Consider the following 22,127-nt stretch of genomic DNA (forward strand, 5'->3'; position numbering starts at 1 on the left):
CTGCCACCGGACAGGTACCTGGGTGAGTAAACAAAGGGTGCCGGAATGGCTCAGCTTTGGGTTTGTGCTGTGTGCCTCAGTTCCCTTTCCCTGTAGACCAACAATGAAAACCAGCCATTCTCAGGGGATCTAGTAAGATGCGAGTGTCGGGAAGCGGCCCTACGGCTGGGCTGGTACCATGATGAGTGAGCAGAGGGTGTCAGAATTGCTCAGCTTTGGGTTCGCAAAGTGTGCCTCAAATCCCATCCCCCGCAGATGAAGGATGGAAACCACCCATTCTCAGGGGACTTAATAAGCTGTGCAGCACCAGGAAGGGGCCCTGCCACCAGGCGGTTCCTGGATGAGTGAGCAGAGGGTACTGGAACGACTCAACTTTGTATTTGCGCAGTGTGCCTCAGTTCCTGGCCCCCACGGACCAAGGATGAAAACCAGCCATTCCCAGTGGATCTAGTAAAATGCGCAGCCCTGGGAAGGGGCCCTGTAGCCAAGTGGGTAGCTGGATGAGTGAGCCCACACTATCTCTTTTTACAGACCAGTATTTGGCCCTCATGTTGATGGTCACACACACAAAGGTGTCAATGGTGTCTATCACCATTCTAATAGGGCAAAGGAAATCACCCTAATGAGCATCATAGTCCCTTTCAGGGTATATATTAGCATGCCTAAAGTAAGAATGGGTCTTTGCTCACGGAACTTTACAGAAAAGGAGGAAAAGATCAGTGTAAAAACACTAAATTAGTGTAAAAATAAATATCTGTAGGAACAAAATCACAGTAAGTTAAATTTTAAAAATGTTACAAATAACATAATAGAATCAAGCAAAAAAAATGTTTTCCACTTATTGAACATTAATGTTGTGATACCTTCAATATATATTTAACTATGTTATTAATAGCATGATCTATGGTGGTCTTTTAATGCAACAGTGCTATGACCTGTTTCCTTAAAGAGAATAAAAAGAAATAAATAATTAAACTCAGACTTTCATTTATCAATCACGATTGAAATGTTTGGGGTGAGAAGAGTGATGAGGTTTTGTTGTTGTTATTTTTTCAATTTTATTATTGTTTTCTTTTCAGAGTTGACAGTGCTCAGGAGCAACTTTTGTCTCCGTGTTTAGGGACCATACAGTGCTATTGTAAGAATCCAGGGCTTCCCACATGTAAACCATGTTCCCCATACCTTTGAGTTTTCTCCCCAGTCTTTGTGTTTTGTTTTGAGTAATTTAGAAGGCTTTTTTTTCCACAGTCACGATCATGGTCCTCCCATTGTTCATCGATTTGCTCAAGCGGGTCCAGTAACATTGTGAAACTTGTTACTGTGTTTGACATATCGAATACATCACGGGAAGCTTGCCAGGCATTGCCAAGTGGATGAGATACTCTCGGTAGTTTTCCGGGCTCTCCAAGAGTGGCGGAGGAATCGAACTCTGGTCGACCATGTTGGCTGCATGCAAGGCGAACCCCCTACCTGCTGTGCTATCGCTCCAGCCTTTCTTTTCCACACCATAAATTATTTGTAAATTCAAAGTGATTGAAAAATTCTAGGAACTGTCAATTTCTTTCATACATGAACACTGAAAAACATTAATTGTAATAGTAATATGAATTTTTACAAATGGGTATAATAAAAAATCTATTTTTTGCAATTCATATCAAAAAGTAAAGTAATGATAGACTTTCAGTTGTGAATAATCTACAAGTAACTCTATCCCCACCTTGAAAAAAATCTTCATTTTTAATTAGGGCTCAGGAATAATTTTACTTTCTGCCTACAGTTTTGCATGGCTAACAATTAGGAAGGGGCAACAACCAGCAGTGAAAACTCAAGTACTGGTCCAGCTTAATGTCTGTAGTGTCATTAGTATGTTGTAGTATGGCGACAAGAAATGAAGGGGAAACTTGAAATTCTCTTAGAGTTGAGAATAGTTGTGTGAACAGAATGGCTAGGACAATTAAGAGTGTTTATGGCTTGCAGCTGCCACCACGACCATGGCCTCCAGCAGCAGGGGAGTTGTACTCGCCTACCTCCTGTCATGCTTCCTCCTCCTGCAACCAAATGGAGTTCAGCATTGTTCCTATACAGCTTCCGGAAAACATCTGTATATTGACAAAAATGCGAAGGTTATTTGCCAGGGTTTCACTGGGAAGCAGGGTACCTTCCATAGCCAGCAAGCATCAGAGTATGGCAGGAAGATAGTTGGAGGAACCAGCCCAGGCAAAGGAGGAAAGACGCATCTGGGCTTACCCGTCTTCAATTCTGTGAAGGAGGCCAAAGAGCAGACAAGAGCGACAGCATCTGTCATTTATGTCCCTCGGCCTCTTGCTACTGCTGCCATTGATGAAGCCGTCGAGGTGGAAATGTCCCTGTTGGTGCATCACCATGGATATCCCGCAGCAAGATAAGGTTCGAGTCAAGCACAAACTGCTGCGCCCGGGAAAGACCAGGCTGATCGGACACAACTGCCCTAGACTCATCAATCCTGCAGAAAGCAAAATGCAGAATGCAAAATTGGTATCATGCCTGGTCATATTCACAAGAAAGGAAGAATTGGTATTTTGTCCAGATCTGGCACACTGACTTACGAAGCTGTTCACCAAACCACGCAAGTGGGGTTGGGGAAGACTCCGTGTGTAGGCATGGGTGGGGATCCATTTAATGGAATAGATTTTATTGATTGCCTTGAAATCTTACTGAATGACCCAGCCACAGAAGGTATCATACTGAATGGTGAATTGGTGGTAAAGCCAAAGAAAAATATTTCAGAATTTCTAAAGAAGAATAAGTCAGGTCCCAAGGCCAAGCCTGTTGTTTCCTTCATTGCTGGTTTGACAGCTCCTCCTGGCCAGAGGATGGGCCATGCGGAGGCTATTGTTGTTGGAGGAAAACGTGATGCCAAAGAGAAGATCTTTGCCCTCCAGAGTGCCGGTGTCCTTGTCAGCATGTCTCCGGCACAGCTGGGGACCACCATCTACAAGGAATTTGAAAAGCAGAAACTGCTATGAAAGGAACAAAAACACATGAGTTCCCTGGACCGTGGAATGAATCACCCAGCGATAGGAACGAACACCACAGCCAGCTTCCTCTGCCTCCCTCTCCCGTCAGTCTGTTTCGGGCCCTGGTCTTTCCAGACAAGAGAACCAAAACAAGTCTTGAATGTCCTCTACCGAGATGTTTCGACCTCCTCATATAACAGAGACGACCAATAAATCTGATGCTTGATTTGAAAAAAAAAAAGACTTTATGTTCTCCCAGAAAAAAAGTAAAATGTGGGAACATATTTCATTTCTTTGTAATAACGACAGCTTTTTCAATGTCTAATCCCTTCAAAGAAAATTCATTTCTAATCTGGTTCTCATTATCTTTGAGTTTATTTCATCCAGCACTTTCTAGCTCATTGTGATTGCTTTCATAATTAAAAATGGAAATATATTTTAAATTCTGTTGTGAACTCTGCAAAAGATTTCATATATTTTGCAAATTCTTTATATTTTCTATGACCTTGTGATTATAACAGGGCATCTAATGGCAAAGTTTTTAAAACTGTCTTTAAAGAAGCAGGCAAAAAACCTTGGTACTTTGGTATGAGATTGAGACCATGATGGTCTCAATATCTTGCTTTGACTACACTTTTTGACTTTACTTTTGTACAAGCTAATTTTCCTTTAGCTTTTTAGTCAATATAGAGTTCCTAAGATTATTTCAAAATTTATAGGATCTTTTTTTTTACCATCACCGCAGCCATTGAGAATATAATCAATACTTACCAAAGCAAAATGAAACCTTTGAAATATTGTAGCTCTCAACTGTTTTAGTCTACCTTTGGAAAGTATCAATAGGTATTATGAATTTTTAAAATATACTTATTTCTTTTGCAGCTATACCTGACAGTGCTCAGAAGTCACTCCCTCCTTATGAGATCATATGCTGTCAGGAATTGAACTCAGGACTTCTGCATCAAAATTCTCATTCTAGTCTGTATAATATCTCCAAGGGTCAGCCAGGGAGAAGCCCTGACAGCTCTTCCCCTAGCTGTCCACATTCAGGTGGGCCCCGGGCTGCTCCTTCAGCCAGGGTGGTCCTGGTCATGGGGCAGATGGAAGGAGGAAACGTGAGCCAAGCCAGGTGGTTGATCAGATGCTGTTTATTCCATTCTCCCCACGTGCCTGCTCCAGTCTCGCTGAGCCCTCCCATTCTAGTCTCACACTGCCGCTCATTCCTGTATCCTTCTGTCTCTCCGGCTCATCCCTCCATGCTCCATCTCACAGCCTGGGCTCTCTCTCCATGTGAATGCTCCTGTATTCTTCTTCTATATCCTTCTTTCTCTGTCCCTCTTGCTAGTCTCTTCACACTCCATCTTGCTGTCCTGTACTCTCTCTCATCTCCCCAACTCTCCTTTTTCTCCATCTCCCTTTTTTCTCCAACTCCCCAGCACTCTGGGCCACACTGAACCCAATCAGGTAGCCAAATCAACATAAGAAAACCCTTCCTGACTGCCAGGCTCAAGGGCAGAAACATCACCCAGGGGATTTCCAAAGCCCTTCCTTGACTGCCCAAGGGCAAAATATCTCCTAAGGTGTTTTTCTCCTTTCCTCAGTCCAAGAACTCAATTAATATCTTAATACTAGTTATTTTTATATGGACACAGAAAGAGATATATTGAGGCTTGTAGGGCAGCTCTTCTGGGAACATCTTGCCACAGGCTCAGATTACAGAGCTCAGACCAGATTAATCATTCCTAACCCTAGCAGGGTCCGAATCTAGTTATTACTTTTTGGATCATGACAGCATTTATCCATGACCAATCTCTTAACTTATAGTTAAGCATCATGGCACTTTTGCCAGGCCCATCTCGATGCCAGGGTAGCATATAGCTAACTGCTTGCCCCGGTTCCATCCAGTCACTCGTCAGTGATAGGAAATGGATCGTGATCTCCCTTTAATGACAAAGAGACTCCAGAGACTGCAAACAGCAAGCAAGATTTATTGTAAGACTGGCTAGCCAGGGTCAAGGCATCAGGTAAGACCCCGAACTTCTTCAAAGGGGATCTTATATAGGCCTTCACTGGCCATTAAAGCAAAGCCCATGCATTTCATAGCCAATAGATTTGTAACAACATATACTTTCTTAACCAATCCATTTAAAAGTACATCACTCCTTAGCCTATAGATTCAAAGATCAGCATTTACATACATAGGCATTGTGGCTATTGGGTATCTGGTAACTCAGACATTTGGTTATCTTCTACGTTTACGTGGCTCCCTTTGATTCTCATCTCAAGGCCCCTGCATTCTGGTCAAGGCAGATAAAGGAAAAGTTACTAACAGAGGTAACAGATAAGGAAGGGCCAACAGATGGTTTCAGAATTTACATCCCAATAAGGAAGGGTCAACAAATGGAGACAGAATCTATATCCCAAGTAAGAAAAGTCAACAAATGGAGACAGAATTTACATCCCAAGGCTTTACCAGGGAGAAGGCAGGTAAGGAAGAGTTACTAATTAGCAGAGTTTAGCTCTGGAATTTCCCTCAGGGTCCCAAGGGACCATACAGTCAGGACCCTGCCTTTGGGGTGCTAGGAAGTAAGGGCAGATGAGGCTTAGGTAGAGAGAACAGATGGTCAGGAGGAAAATATCGCTGAGTCAATAAACTCCAGCATTAAAAAAGCATAGCATTTATTGCTTTCTTGTGTCCATACAAAAAGGACAGGGCTCTGAATAAGCTATGCAAAGGACTTAGGAGAAGAGAAAAACAACATTTACAAGTCAACAGAGCACAAAGAAAGAAGTTACAAATAAACACAGAGAAATGGGAGCACTGTTATGGGAGCAAGCCAATAAACCTAAACTACCTGAGGCTATGCAAGAAGGACAAACCAATGTAATCCTACACTAGTCATTGAACCATATCCCCAGCCCAGCAGTATTTTGTTTAGTGATTTTTGGTGACATTAGAAAAGCTAAATGTTTTTAGCTTGCTTGGTTCATCTCTCCACAATGAAACACACATTTTGAATAAGCAATAAGTTATATCCAGTCATTTGTATTTGACTGCATTTTCTGAAAAATTACTACATTTGTATATGTTAGTTATCTCATCAATTTCATTCTACGTAGGAAATCGGGGAACATTGTAAATCTAAAATAATATAATTCCAAGCATTTTACACATAGGAAAAGTTTGGCAGAGCCCTTATTGAATCTGAAAATTGTACTACCTAGGATTTTGTAGCCAGGCTAGCATGTGGGCGTCATTAATTGTTTTCTCAATTATTTGGAATATATCATCTGCTATCTTTTATTTGCAGATACAATAATATTAGGAAAGGAGTGGGGAAAATAGCACACATGAGAAGAGCAGATGCTCAAGAACAATCCCAGGTTAATATCCCCTTCATCACTGAGCACCAATATTTGTGACCCAAGAAGCCTGCTGAGTACATCACCTGACAAGTAGGTCTCCAGATTCACTGGGGAATCTTTAATCAAACACCCATAAAACAAATTTTCAAACCTCTGTAAAATAACAAAAAAGGAAATGCTTTAAAATGTAGCATCTCAGCTTGACAAATATTTGAGAGAACCATTTTAAAGACAGGAACTTTCCAGAACCTCTTTGCAATAAAGGAATGAATATCCATTTTCATAATTGAGCAAAAATAAGAAAAAAAATATGATCTGTATATTTAGATGTTTCAATTTTAGGAAAATATGAACACTGCTTGAGAGTTGGATTGCGTTGAAATAAAATTCTAAGATACTAATTAGTAATAATGTTTTCTATTCTAAGAGGCTTTTGTGTGCATCTATAAAATGATCAAATGAATATATCAATTATGTGATACTTTGTAAAAGTAACATACACAAGAACCAGAGATGTAGTACAAGAAGTGACCATGAGCTGATATCAATTTAACCCTGGTCCCTTAAGCAACTCATGGTATAGTCCTGTAAAGTCACTGTGCATCTCCCGGATGGCAAATCAATCCCCGAGAATGCAGGGTTTTCTTGTTCCTCACCCTTGAGCCTTTACATTGCGCCACTGGCCTAATTGTCTGAATATTGGTGGGCAGAAATGCCTAAACACATTTCAGAAGTTCTCTTGCTCCAGCGACTCCCCCAAATGCAGCCTCAAAGATAATGATAACAATAATATTTTGATCTTTTCCCTCCTCTTATGATTATGTTATTCTTATTATAATTCTTGCTTTTGTTTAAATTTGGGGGGTCATACCTGGTTGTCACATGGGCTACTCTCAGTGCTCAAGACCATTCCTAAGAGTGTTCTGGAGACCAAATGTTGCTGAAAATACTTTTAATTTTATGTTGCATGCTTCATTGACATGAGAAATTAAAAAGTGTCTTGAGTATATTTTATTTTTTTATCACTTGTCTTTAGTTCACAACTAACAATATTGTTTGAATTTAAATGGCTTCAGGATACAGATGATCAGTAACTGGAAACATTCGGTAGGTGTAAAATTTACCCACTTATAAAATTTACAGATGAGTGAACAGCAGATTGATTTGATAAGTTTGGAATGAGCATGTTGCATATGCATACAAACTATCAATGAGTAACTCTGTAAAGGTAATTTTGATAACTCCTATCTTAGATTTCTTTTCTGATGATTTTCATTTTACTTTCCATACAAGAGAAGAAGATGATATAAAAAGACAAAAAAAAGTGAGAAAGGGAAATAAATTAACTAACACATTTTAAATTACCCTGGCAGAATTATATACATTTAGAGTAAAGATTATGTCTTGATAAAACAAATGAATATAACACACTTTGCATATAAGCAACAATAAAGATCATAGTAACATTTTCTCTATTGTGATGTAAGAGCTGGAGCGATAGCACAGTGGGTAGGGCGTTTGCCTTGCACACGGCTGACCCAGGTTTGATTCCTCCATCCCTCCCAGAGACCCCAGCAAGCTACCGAGAGTTTCCTGCCCTCATGGTAGAGCCTGAAAAGCTACCAAAAACCGAGCTACCAAAAACCGTATGCCAAAAAACAGCAAAAACAAGTCTCACAATGGACACGTTAACTGGTGCCTTTTCGAGCAAATCAATGAACAACGGGAGAACAGTGCTACAGTGATAGTGCTTCTGTGATATAAAGGATGATTATGTAGTTTCATGTTTCTGACAGTTATTCTAAGTGGCATAGAGCAGACGGAATTGAAGTTGACCCAAATCATTCATATATCTTATTTGTGGGTAATTAGTTGTAATAAAAATAATTCTGTTTTTGTGTGCACAAAACTACATAGTAAATACTGAGGCAAGAAATTCAATCTTTTATTCATATGCATCAATAGTTTTTGAAATTCATAGTGGAAGCAACACAAAGGGTAGAAAACTATATTACAATAAACCTTCTTACTCAAGTTTTATGTTCTTTAAAAGCCTATATTATACTGTGTCATAAAAAAAGAAAAGTAAGTAAGTAAGTAAAGGCCCTCCCGTTGATCGTCGATTTGCTCGAGCGGGCCCAGTAACGTCTCCATTGGAGACTTTGTTGTTACTGTGTCTGGCATATCGAATACTCTCGGTAGCTTGCCGGGCTCTCCGAGAGGGGCGGAGGAATCGAACTCGGGTCGGCCATGTTGGCCACGTGTAAGGCGAACGCCCTACCCGCTGTGCTATCGCTCCAGCCCCGAAAAAAAAAAAAAGGGGGGAAAAAAAGAAAAGGGGGGAAAAAAGGGGGGGAAAAAAAGAAAAGGGGGGAAAAAAAAGGGGGGAAAAAAAAGAAAAGGGGGGAAAAATTAGACCACACAAGATACAACCATAGCTGAAAGGACAGTAATAAAACTTGGTAGAAAAGCTTGCTATCATGCTTTTTTAAAAATTTACTTTAATTCAAATGTGGCCTATTATTTTGCAATCAGATGTGTGAAAAAGAGGTAGTTAACGAAAGAAAAGGTTGTCAAAATAGTTGCTGAAATTAGTGAAAAATGTAAGAATAATAACAAGTGGGCAGAAAAGGGAATTCTCAAAATCTTTTGAAAGAGTTATTGAAATAAATATGCATTTCTAATTTTTGAAAACTGAATGCACATATTTCAATAGCTAAGGAAGGATGGATAGCTAATTATGAGTTTTCAGTGTATCTAGTAAAAGTGTGAGTCACTAATTTCTTTTGACATAAGAATATGGGAGTTATATCATATAGTAGAGATGAATAATCTAGATAATATCAAAGTTTTCTTATTACTTATTATGCCCAGTGCAAAATCACTATCCCAGATAATAAATGTAGTTTCATAACTTTGGCATTTAGGAGATAGTGAATAAGATTTTTGAGTAAATTCTATCCATAATTTTGTACAATATGGGATGCCCAAAACTAAGTCAATTATTTTCATCTTCTATTCCTAATATTTAAGATTCAAAATATAGAGATCTTGGGAAAGATATTATAGTATAATATCATTACTATAATAAACATCCTTCACACATTGGGGTCATAGAATGATTACACTTTTTGATTTTAAGGAGTATTATGAAAATTTACTTGGAGTGTAAAGTCTGTGTAAACTTTAATAATAAAATGTTTAATTTCTAAAACATTCATAATCTAAAATATTACAAGATATGTCTACTTGCATTATTAGTTTCTTTTTTTTTCTTGAGGGGCAGGACAATTAGTTTTCAAATATACCTAGCAGTGCTCAGAGCTTTCTACTGGTTCTGTGCTTAAGTGTCACTCATAGCATTACTCAGGGGACCATATTTTATTTCAAGGCACATATGCTCATCTGATTGAACCAGGGTTGACAATATACAAGGCAAATGTTTTTCCTCTATACAATCATCCCAGAACCACCATTAAATTTTTATAAACAATTTTGTACATAAAATCCAACTACAAAGGTATATTTGTATCTCTGTATTTTATAAAGCCCTCATGATTATAATATTTTAATACCAATGCTAGAGTTTGAAAATCATCAACCATTATCATATTAAGTGCATGTAAAGATAATCTCAAAACATGATAATCCACTGGTAGTTTTATAGCACAACTGACTTAATGTTTTTCCTACAATGCAAGATACAATGGACTTGGATTTTAGACATGGCTATATATCACTTCCTAATGTCATATGTTGGATTTTTTCCAGAAATTCTTGAGTACATTTAGAGTGAATGACTTAAAGTCTTTGCAGTCTATATCATCACCAGCCACAACATGTGCAAATTTTGACCTTTCAAGTTACTCTCCAATGACATATTTTTAAACAGAAGACAAAGAAATAAGGAAAAAAATCACTCACCAGAACATTTAAATTTTCTTTAGTGTCATTCAGCTTTTGATTTTTTAAATAAAGTTTAATTTATAACTAGTTTCCCAAAGAGAGCAGGAATAAGACTGAAAAATATACTAAATCTTAAAACTGGCAGAGCAGAGGAAGTGAACATATTTTTAAAATGATATAGGAAAATACTCTGATGGTTGCCTAAATTCATATTTCCAGTTCTTCCATTCTTCTGGACCTAGTAAATCAGGTTCTTTCTCCAAAACACTGTCAGAACTTTTCTTTTTCAGATACTTGCACACATATTATCTAAAAGTCTGTTTTTTGATTTGGTTTTACTGTTGCTTTTATTATTTAGAAATATCAATAATTCTTTCCTAAAATACTTTTTATTTCAAGGCACATATGCATATCTGATTGTCATCCTACTTGCAACATAATCCTTTGCAATCTCTTTCACTAATTTTTTCTCTTTCCCGTAGACACCTAATGAAATGCTCTTGGCAATACCATCAAGTTATATTGCTATAAATGTCACCACTGCAGTAAAATTATTTTTTTTAATTTTTTTTATTAGTGAAACACCATGAGGTACAGTTGTAGATTTACAATTTTTTGTGCTTGGGTTTGATTATACAATGATCAGATACTCATCCCTCCACCAGTGCCCATTTTCCACCACCATGGATAATATCCTCCCCACCCCCATCCCCCCATCCCCCCCACCTCTGTGGCAGGGCAATCCCCTGTGTTCTCTCTCTCCTTTTGGGTGTTGTGGTCTGCAAAAGAGGCATTGAGTGGCAAACATGTTCAGTCCATAGTCCACTTTCGACATGCATCTCCCCTCCTGGGAGGATCCTCCAAACACCCTTAATTTGGTGTGCCCTTCTCTATCTGAGCTGCCCTTTCCTCTAGAATGCAGTAAAATTCTTAACTTAGAGACTACTTGTAAAAATAAAGACTAATATATGCAACTGTACATCCAATATGTCTAGTTGGAAATTATACTTAATCCTCAAACTTTATATGACTAAAACTAAATAGTTGATACCCAACCTTTGCCCCACCAATCTACTTCCCCCACTATATGCCAAATATGGTTGGCTGGTCAATACAATCTCTGAAAAGCCTTGGAATCTCTCCCATCCATCACTAAATTTCTCTGTAAACTACAGCAATATTACCTAAAATTACTAGCAATGTTGAACAATTTTTGCTACTTCAATTACCATCATAATCCATGCCATTGTAATCTACTAGTAGCATTGTTTTTATTCGGGAAACACATCAGTTTCTTTTCAAAAAGACAGGTGTGTTGCTAAAATCAGATACTGCATAATCGATATCCATCCAATAATAAGAGGAATGTTTCATAACTTTGCAGTGGTTTTGCACTTACAGCTTTATACAAAGTTGAGGGTTGAGATATATGTTGGAAAAACTCTGGGGGCCAAAAAAGAACCAAAATTTAATTTCAAAACTTTCTAACTTGAAAAAAATTGATTGTTAGACTCTTAGACATTGAAGATAAATCTCAATGCTGAAACTTCTCATTCCCAAACTCAACAAAGATTAAACAAGTTTGATAAAATTTCCAAACCACTTGGTAGAAGAAAAAGAATATAGTCCTTTACCTCCAAAAGCAGAGGAAAGACATTCAATTTTAAGCATAAAAACTCAGTATAAGTGTACCATATAAAGAAGAGACTGGTCTTGGTTTTAGAACAGACAAGTGTAACAACAAAAAATAATAGAGAAACACATTTAAAAAATGAAGGCAAAGGTGACACTGCAGACTATTGGAGAAACAATCTTTACAATAAATAGTTCTCAGTTATCTGAATATTGAAAATGGAAAACTATAAATTTTTATTTGTACCTCACACCATTTGTTTGAGGTGCATTAAAGTTATAAAACAAAAAGTAAAACTTTGAAGATATTTAGTAGGAGAGTACTCCAAAGAGTACAGACATAACTACTGGTGGCAAATATGTGTCCAAACACTTCTTGGAAAGCCACAGCAGGGAGGAAGCCTGAGAAAATGAGCTTTAGACATAGAACTGGGACCCAGGGATGATTTCAAATATTTTTGTGAGTTAGCATTGAAATGGGAGGTGAGCAAAAGTGAACAGGATAGATATCTCACCAAATGTGGACAGAACTAATAATGGGCGTGAAAAGATATTGACTTTTGGAACAAAGGGAGTCTACAAATTTTTTATGAATCTTAGATAATAAGAGAAAAATATGAATCAACATTAAACTGTAATTTAGCATAGTGTAGCAGAGCAGTCCATTGTAGCTTTCTGAAAATCCTTATGTTGATTTATCACAATTCCTAAGACTAGAAAATACATTTTCAAACTTTTTTATGAATAGCAAGTATTCTCTTTATCGCTCACTTATTGACAGAGATGTTTCATTTCCTAGTAAATGAAATTATTCTCAAGATAAAAATAAAAGCGCTAATAACAAATAAGCCAGACTCACTTACTGAGTATATACTTAGGAATAAATAAAAATAAAGAGAATAACACCCACAATTCAGTGAATAACCTTGGGAAGAAGGGATATATGAAACAAATCTGACTTCTGACAGTCATATTCACATATTAACTAGGATTTATTCATGCACCTGAGGTGTTAACTGCACACCAGAAAACATCTTGGCTGAAAATTACGCATGATGCTCCCATGTTCTCTGGCATGCAGTTAATCCTATGATGTTTATAAGATACCCAGTGTCTATCTCTTATGCATGTCCACCCAAAACCACCATAAGAATATTTTACCTTGGTACCATTATTGGGAAATTTTAAATTCTGTATTGGCTCTCATACCCCCAAATAACTTTTTTTTTAAAAATTGTGTGTGTGTTGAAGTGGGGGCTGCCCCAACCAGAAGTGCTCAAGATATATTCCTGAATCTATGCTTAGGGACCACTCTTGGCAGTTTTAGGAAACCTTTGTGAAGTGCAAGGAATCAAACTAAAGTTGTCCAAATGCCACGCAAGTACCCTAACCTCTGTAATCAGACTGTATCTTTTTTTTTTTAAGAAATTGATGAAAATGCAATTTTACTAACATTTCTACTGCTCCTGACCTAGAGCATCTAGGTTACGTTTAGAAGATGCTTAAACCAGCAACTTCACTCATTGGAATAATTATTACAACCTTCAATTCAGTCATCTTGCTCTCATTGTTTATTTTCAGTGTGTGTGATCCTGTCAATCAACAAAACTTTACGAGGGGAACTTGGGCTGGGGAAGTGGCTTAGAGGTAGAGTAACTGCCTTACCTGCATGAGTCCGTCAGTTTGATTCCCCAGAACTGTTCCATATCCTTGCCAAGTGTCATTTGTAATGTTCAGCAGTGCAGCCAAGTGTCAGACACTTAACGCATTACAATGATGGGCACACATCTACAAGAGGAAGTGAGAAAAAGGGGAGGGAGCTTTAGAGTGACTTCATATTTTTCTTTAAGAGCTGAAGATTTCTTATCATTGTTAGTGGCTCTTAAATGATCTGATTCTTACTTATCTCTTTCATCTATTGCTCCATCATTTCTCTTGCTTACTTTATTCACACAATTTCCTTCTTGGTCCTCAAACTTAACATGCACAACTTTACATTGGGGTTATTTTACCTGTGATTTGTTAAGCCAGTACTACCTACCCCTATATACTAGCATTCACCTTTTTGCCGCTTTAGTCCTGTGTTCGAATACTATTTTCTAAGGTTTTGCATGGCCCCTATTTTAAGAATCTCAGGTCCTAGTCCAGAATTACCCTTCCCCTGTAATTATTAAATTATCCTCATTGACCTCTAGATAATTACATTGTAGCAGTGTTCATGTGTCTCAATACAGAAAGCTACTGAGAGCCAGAGGTCAGTCAATTCTCTTCTTTTGTTTCCAGAATCTGGGCAGTGCCATTTAGATCATTGTTAATTTGGGGGGAGTAAGTGGGTTAAAGACAAAACATAGATACAAATGTCCATAACCACATTTGAAATTCTGAATTCCCATATTTCTTTATACCAAATATTTAAAGCACTGGTTTAGATACACAGGATTCAATTTATACCATTTTGCAACAACATTCAATAGCAAAGAACTAATGAGCCATATTTGAAACCTGGATATGTCATTTTAGATGATTGGCTATAGTGATTTTGTTTGCAATTGTTCAGATTCCCATCTAAAATAGAGAAGACATATTACCATATTTCACGATGGACACGGGTCTTATAATTTTATGAGCTAAAAGTGAAATTTATTCATAATTCTTATGAAAACTGTTTTTATATTTTATATAATAGGAAAACTTTTCAAAGACTATGTGCCCCTAAATAAAGTATTGATTTGAGCAGTTACTACCAAGAGCCTATCATTTACATTTACTTTAAAAGAGTGTTTCTAGTTCCCTTTCTCCATGGTCACTGATTTGACCTAAGTTTTAGCACAACTATTGTCAAATTTTTTTTGTCTTCAATCTTAACCGTCCCAACTGCGCAATATTTACAGAGGCTGAAAATAACATTTCCAAAGCTTATAAGATAAAATGTGCTAATTTCATAGCACCTTATCCAAAGATTTACAAGATCAGTCTAAACTCTAACTTTACATCACACCCTGGTATCACAGTGTTGTCCCAGTCAGGATCAAAATATTTGTCTTTATGAAGAAGTCTAACATACAAGTGTTCCATCTGCAAAATATTTCTTCCCTTCCGTCTCCTTACAAACAACTGCTAATACAAGAGAGTTAATCTAAATGAGTTACTTTCCTTGTATTGCAATTTACACATGGTTTTATTACAGTTATTTCTGTCCTGTGATTTCACTTTTGATACATTTAAAAATATCTACCTCAATACTGTGTTATCTTCCTTGGCAGGAATTATAGCCCAACACTTTTATAACTCATTCTTGTCAGAGCCTGTTTCCTTGAAAGTTACATTCAATAAACAAATAACAGAATTTCAGAGCATTTATATAGTCGCAAAATAATAGAAATGTTGATAATAAAATAAAAAAGAATGTATTGCCTTTTTCTGTCAAATTTCTTTAGAATTAAAAATTTGGTGAAAGTCAGAGCTGATGTTTTTCTTGAAATTTCTAGTTGTCACCATACTCACATCACTGGAAAGGAGAGTTTTTTTTTTTTTTTTTTGCAATATACTTTCTATTAGACTGGGAAACTTGCTCCCCTGTACTATAGTAAACTTAAAACTTCTTCAAGTGAGAATAATTTTAAACAATATTTCCCTTACTTCCAATTCATCAGCTCCAGTTCCTCCTTGTTAACACAAAGAAGTCCAGAGTCAGGTTTCCGTCTTAAACTTTATCCTTGTGATATCTGAAACAGTCAATTCAAAATGTCATCAATGCTGTTTTTAGCAGCATATAGCTCCAAAGGAAGTTCCTGTCCCCTTTCCCTTGCTGCTGAATCATGTTACCATCTATATAAATAAATCTCAAATATTTTCCAGTTGTAGGAGACTCATAATGTGTTGACATTGAATTTTATTTATCTTCCAGTTAATTTAAAGGTTTTATTTCCAGGTCCGTATTATTGTTTTGCTGGGTCTTCAAAAATGTGTTCTTTAGTTTAAATTTAATTCTCAGTGATCAAGAAAATATGCTATCTTGCATTTAATAATACAGGAAAGAGGAAATAAAGACAAAATTCTATTCTCATGGCTTAAACTTTAACCTCATGAGTGATGTAAATGGGTGCTGTTCTCTTTTTTAGCATGTGGATGTCAATGATTTCATCATTTATTGAATACACTTCTTTCTCTATGATGCAGTTGTTCTGTTGTTAAATAGTGGTTGATTGTAAACAACTTGGTTTATAGCCATATACAACTGGCACTAATTGCTGTTTTATTGGTCTATCTATCTGTTTCTATGTTAGTTTGTGTTTTTATTTATTTTCATTCATTTATTTTGTGCAGGTGTTTTTGTTTGTTTTGGGACTACATCTGATAGTGCTCAGGGCTTACTCTTGGCTGTGTGCTCAAGAATCATTCCACTTTAAAGGCATGCAAGGAGAGCATGCTACCAGCTCTATGATCACTCTGGTCCCTCTTTTTTTTTCTAATGTAGAAGTACTGCTATTTATTTAGCCACTGATCAGCTGATTGAATTGGGCATGAACTCACCTTACTTTTTTTTTCATAATTTTATTTATTTATTTTTCTTCTTATATTTATTTATTGAATCACTGTGGGAAAAGTCAAGAAGCTCTCAGGTTTGATTCTCAGCCACAAATGATCAAACACCTTTCCCTTCACCAGTACTCATTTTTCACCACCAAGAACCCGAATATATCCCCCTCCCACCCTTCCCAATGCCTGTGAGGCAGAATGATTTCTACTTAACTCTTCTCTACTTTGATTACATTCATTATTTCGATAAAAGATGCACCATTATTGTTTAGAATCCCCCCCCCCCCCGCAACCCAACAATCAGAATTGCTGAAAAGGCATTGTGAAATACTTTGTTTTCTATAGCTGGTTATGAGAATCATATAATGTAATATAATGTAATTTTCTGGGTCTTTGCAGATTTTGGATTTCTGCAAAGGGAAGATAATTACGAGATTGGTTTCTGTGAGTCTGGTGTTATGGCTGTGCCAGACAGGCACTCATTGGGGTCAACTCGTGACCTTGAAATGCGTGAAAGATGAGCCAGTACCGCCCCCCCCCCCCCCATAAGATTGCAGTTGCCCTGTCACTGCCGGTTCATATCTGGCTTTCCTATAAGCTCTGATGTAGCAGCCACCTTGCTGCTGGGGGGGAAAATGGCAGAATGGAGCAATACCCTTTCCCTCCTGGGGAGGCATGGTGTCGTAGTTTTACGCATGAACCAATCACTTTTCTGCCGCAATCTGCTGGGCTCTGGACTAAGTCCTATTGCCTCTGGAGCCATGGTCGTGCCAGAGAGCCGCTCGTGGAAGGCAACTTGTGACCTTGGTAGGGAGTGAAGGACAAGCCGGTACCACCCACCTTCCCATGAGACTGCAGTTGCCCCGTCACCGCCGGTTCACACCTGGCTTTCCAATAAGCTCTGAGGTGGGGGCTACCTTGCTGTCAGGGGGGGGAAAAGGTGGAAGGGAGCAACACTCCCTCTTGGGGAGGCATGGCACCGTAGTTTAACACATGGTCCATTCACTTTTCTGCCGCAATCTTCTGGGCTCTGGACTAAGTCCTATTGCCTCTGGAGCCATGGCTGTGCCAGAGAACTGCTCGTGGGGGGCAACTCGTGACCTTGGTAGGGCATGAAGGATGAGCCGGTACTGGCCCCCTTCCCATGAGACTGTAGTTGCCCCATCACTGCTTGCTCATACCTGGCTTTCCAATAAGCTCTGAAGTGGTGGCCATCTTGTATGCAGTCCAGATGCATTTCTGCCAAAAGCCCCCAGGTTTCAAGATTTGTTTCTGAGTTTCTGGGATCATGGCCATTAATCAGCTTGATCAGGAGCCAGAGAGGCTGTTTGTAGGTAGCAACTCGGGGTCTCGTTGGGATGGGAAGGAAAGGGCCAGTTCCATCCCCATATGGTGAGGCCCTGCATGTCTCATCATTGCAGGCCCATACCTGACTATCCAGTGTCCTCTGGCGGATGACGGTCACTGGGCCACCAGGGGGAACTAAATGCACAAAACCTATTTTCACCTGGAGTGGCCCAGCACCAGTAACCTACTGCAGGAACAGGAAGCATATCTGCCAAAATCCTTTGGGTTCCGAGATTCGTTTCTGAGTCTCTGGGATCATGACCGTTAAGCAGTTTGATCAGGAACCAGAGAGATCATGCCTCCAATTACATAGTTGAGCCAGAGGTGGTTTGTGTGTGTCTCCCACATACCTAACTTTTGGCTGTTTACTTTCTTGGTAAACTTTGCCTCAAGTTTTTGGGGTCTGGCCAAAGGCACAGCAGCAATTTTGGGGTATCTATAAGTCTGACAGTGCCATCAGGCATCTGATGCACTCGCCTCACAGGAACAGATTGACCTGCTGGTGGCACCATACCCCCTCCCTCTGATTTTTTTTTTAATCGTTGGCTTCTCTGTTTAATCACATGGCTTAGTAGTTTATTTTTCTTGGGCTATTATAAATGTTGATTGTCTCCTGAATTTATTTTAGATAGTACATTTTGACTCTCCAAATATAAATAAATAAATAAAAGCTCGGACTGATTTTATGACCCAAAAATTTTTACTAAATATGTTTCTTAGTTGTAACTCACCTGTAGAGGTTTTGACATTTCCCTTTCTTCTTTTCAGGGGAGATTTGTCAGAGGAGGGTTCTCAAGACCTTCTCTGGTGCCAGAAACCATTTCCAGTTACCCACAGCTACTTGTAGCCAGAATAGTTAAATGCCAGAGCCTGAGGATGTGAAGTTGTCCAGGCAGGACCACCAGTGCTACACTGGCAATACTCAGGGACTCCAGACACTCAACTCAACCACCAGTGATCAACGGACATTGTAATCCAGTCTCAGGCAAGAGGACATTGTCTGCATGATATTTCTGGCCAAGGCACAGTCCTCCTGTTCTGAGTTTTCTATCCAAAAGAGACTTCATTGGTGAAATAAAATTGATTGCTGTATTTCAGAGAGGAAGGAAGGAAGGAAGGAAGGAAGGAAGGAAGGAAGGAAGGAAGGAAGGAAGGAAGGGAGGGAGGGAGGGAGGGGAAAGAGGAAGAGAAAATAGAAGAAAAGAGAAAGAGGAGAGAAAGAGGAGAAGAAGAAAGAAGACAGGAAAAGAGAGAAAGAAATAAGAGAGGAAAAAGAATGAAGAGAAAGAAAGAGATGAAGGTGGAGGAGGGGGTAAATGAAAAAAAGAAAAAAAAGACACAAAATTCTCTTTGGGATATACCTTGGGTTCTTTAATAGTGACTCAAGTATGTCCAATAAATAGTTTCCAAACTTTATATAATCTATCTTTTGCATCACCCCTTAGGTGATGTCCTAAGAAAAGACCCCTTAAGACAAAACTAAGCTTAAATCCTTACCTATGCAGTGAGTACTCCCGAACCCAAGCAATAAAAATAACAATAAATTTATATTTACATAAGCCTCATGCTTTGAAAGTGATAACTTTCACCTAAATTGAAAAGAAGTAAAATTTATAATGACCTAACAATACAGTGCAAGTTTTATTTCTTTAAGCAACTAGTCCAGTGGGTAGGACTTTTGCCTTGCATGCGGCCAACCCTACCGATCCGGGTTCGATTCTTCCACCCCTCTCAGAAAGCCCAGCAGCTATCGAAAGTACTTCGCCTGCACAGCAAAGCATGGCAAACTACCCGTGATGTATTCGATATTCCACACACAGTAACAACAAGTCTCACAATGGAGACGTTACTAGGCCAGCTTGAGTAAATCAATGAACAACGGAAGTTCAGACAGACAGACAGACAGAAGCAAATAACTCAGTTCAGTTTTTGCTCTATGACAGAACATATGTTTCCTTTCCAAAGTCATTCAGCTATCTGAAGCTTAACTGAATTATTTCAATAATTAAATATCTATTTTAAATGTGAAGCAAACCTTTCAAATTTGAATGGAGAAAATATATGAATATGAATTTATAACCCCAGGTATCTTAAAGGTTCATAATCCTTTGAATGTACTCATACAGTTATATTTTTGCAGGAGCAATTATTTTCTCAACACAGAAATTGTTAAAAATTATTAGCTTCATTTTGAAATCCAGGAAGCATTACTCTCCTTTTCATGTTTTAGTATCATTGAATTTTTTTATTTGTCATGCTTTCTGTACCCACTATTTTTTCATTACAACTATACTTCTTGCCTGTCCTTCGACAACTACAAGGCCAAGATGACTGCCCTCTGATGTCCTGATGGATCTATCACATCTTCCAGAAGGGCAATGGAGAAGATTATCTATGACATCTACTCGGATATCTTCGATAGCCTCTTCCACCTGCCCACATACCAAATTCCACAGGATGGATTTGTCGTTCCCAATGTTCTCTTTTCTGAAATCTGATGCCATTTCATGAGTAAAGAAGCGAACAGCACCTGGCCCAGACAAGGTCAGACCCGAATACCTAAAGTATCTGTCGTCAGTACTCATCAATACGCTGGCTCGGTTCTGCACATGCTACCTTTCTGAATACAAGATTCCGTCCCAATGGAAAACCAGCAGGACTGTACAACTGTACAAGAAGGGAGACATCCACGACATCTGTGACAATTACTCAATCTGCCTGCTTTCAGTAGTCTCCATGTTGTTCACTCGAGTCATCCTAAATAGAATAGGCAGAACCATAGACAAAGGACAACAATGAGAGCAAGCTGGGTTCCGAAAAAGATTCACCATGATCGACCATATCCACACATTGACCAAGATCATTGAGGTTTCTCAGGAGTTCAAGATGCTGCTCTATCTAGCATTCATGGATTTAAAGAAGGCCTTTGATTCTATTGAGACTGAAGCAGTCATTGAAGCCCTAGCCAAATAGGGTGCTCAAACTCAATATATCAGTATCTTTCATGAGCTGTATTACGGATTCACCACCAGGATCTCACCACAAGGAAGTGATAATTTACATAAAGGATTGGATCGGCAAGGTGATACCATTTCACCGAAACTCTTCAGTGCTACCCTTGAGAACATCATGTGATGACTGGAATGGGAAAAAAGGGGACTGAAGATAGATGGTCAGCAGCTACACCACCACCGTTTTGCTGATGACATCGTTCTAATAACACCAAAAATTAGATAAGCAGCACAAATACTGACCTACTTCCACCATGAGTGTGAAAATGTCAGACTGCAGATGAATCTCACCAAGACAATGTTCATGAAAAACAAGTTAGTCCCTGATGTTCCATTTGGTCTCAATGGAATGAACATCTCTGAATGCAGCAGCTATGTGTACCTGGGTTGAGAACTCAACATGAGGAACAACTTGGTGCCAGAACAGTGCATGAAGAAGAGACTGGTGTGGAATGCCTTCAAGAGCGTCGGGGAAGTTGTTAAAAGGATGAAGAACCTCCGGCTCTGGGCACAGCTTTTCACCTCCATTGTTCTTCCTTCACTAACATATGCCTGAGAGACCTGGGCCCTACAAAAACAGGATGAGAACGCTATTTGGATCACCTAAAGAGGAATCGAAAGAGCTATGCTTGGAGTATCATGCTTCAGTCAAGTGAGAGAAGGAATCTAGAGTTCCGACCTTCGTCAATGATCTAAGATCAGAGACACTGCCTTGTTTGCCAAGGTGTCAAAAATCATATGGGCCAGACATGTAATGCAATTTGGAGATGATTGCTGGACTAGACCCATTACCGACTGAATTCCACGGGATGTCAAAGGAACACCTGTCCTCCCACCTAAGAGATGGTCGGACTTCTTCGTCAAGACTCTGAACAAACTGTTTGATGCTCTTCCTGCTGCTGGAGTGAGCAGACGCCATTGGGCATGCAACATAAGCATGCAACAGCATCAAGACGTTACTGGTGCCCATTCAAGAAAATCTACAAAAATGGGATGACAAGTGATTACAAGTGGCAAGTGATACTTTTCATAACTTATTTTTATTTAGTAAACTTTACTAAAATATTACAAATATAACATATAATTAGCATATCCAGAGAAAAAAATATAAAGTAAAAATATAAGTTTGACCCTTCCTTCCATTGACTGACTTAAGAATGTATGCTGAGCCAAGGAAAACAGAAGAATGAAATTTAAGCCTTGTGTGATATAGGCATGTATGCCTTTATGTCTGGTTTTGATATAGGCACTTCATGATCCCACAAACACTGTGCCAGAAGTCCCCCCAACTATTTTGTGGTGTGGTTAGAAAACAAACTAACAAAATAAA

The 22,127-nt window shown here is 38.6% G+C and overlaps 1 protein-coding gene across 1 annotated transcript in view; it reads left to right on the forward strand.

The window, feature by feature from the left end:
* Window positions 1–3,024, forward strand: part of LOC130041370 (succinate--CoA ligase [ADP/GDP-forming] subunit alpha, mitochondrial-like) — a 73,626-nt gene extending 70,602 nt beyond the window's left edge. Inside the window, 3 exon segments of the mRNA XM_056133534.1 lie at window positions 1,960–2,371; window positions 2,373–2,484; window positions 2,487–3,024. Of these exon segments, the coding sequence (XP_055989509.1) occupies window positions 1,960–2,371; window positions 2,373–2,484; window positions 2,487–3,005 (1,043 nt within the window). The 3' untranslated portion in view covers window positions 3,006–3,024.
* Window positions 3,025–22,127: the final 19,103 nt, after the last annotated feature.

This window comes from Sorex fumeus, unplaced genomic scaffold, assembly GCF_029834395.1.
Source record: "Sorex fumeus unplaced genomic scaffold, SorFum_2.1 ptg000002l, whole genome shotgun sequence".
In the NCBI taxonomy this organism is placed as follows: Eukaryota; Metazoa; Chordata; class Mammalia; order Eulipotyphla; family Soricidae; genus Sorex; species Sorex fumeus.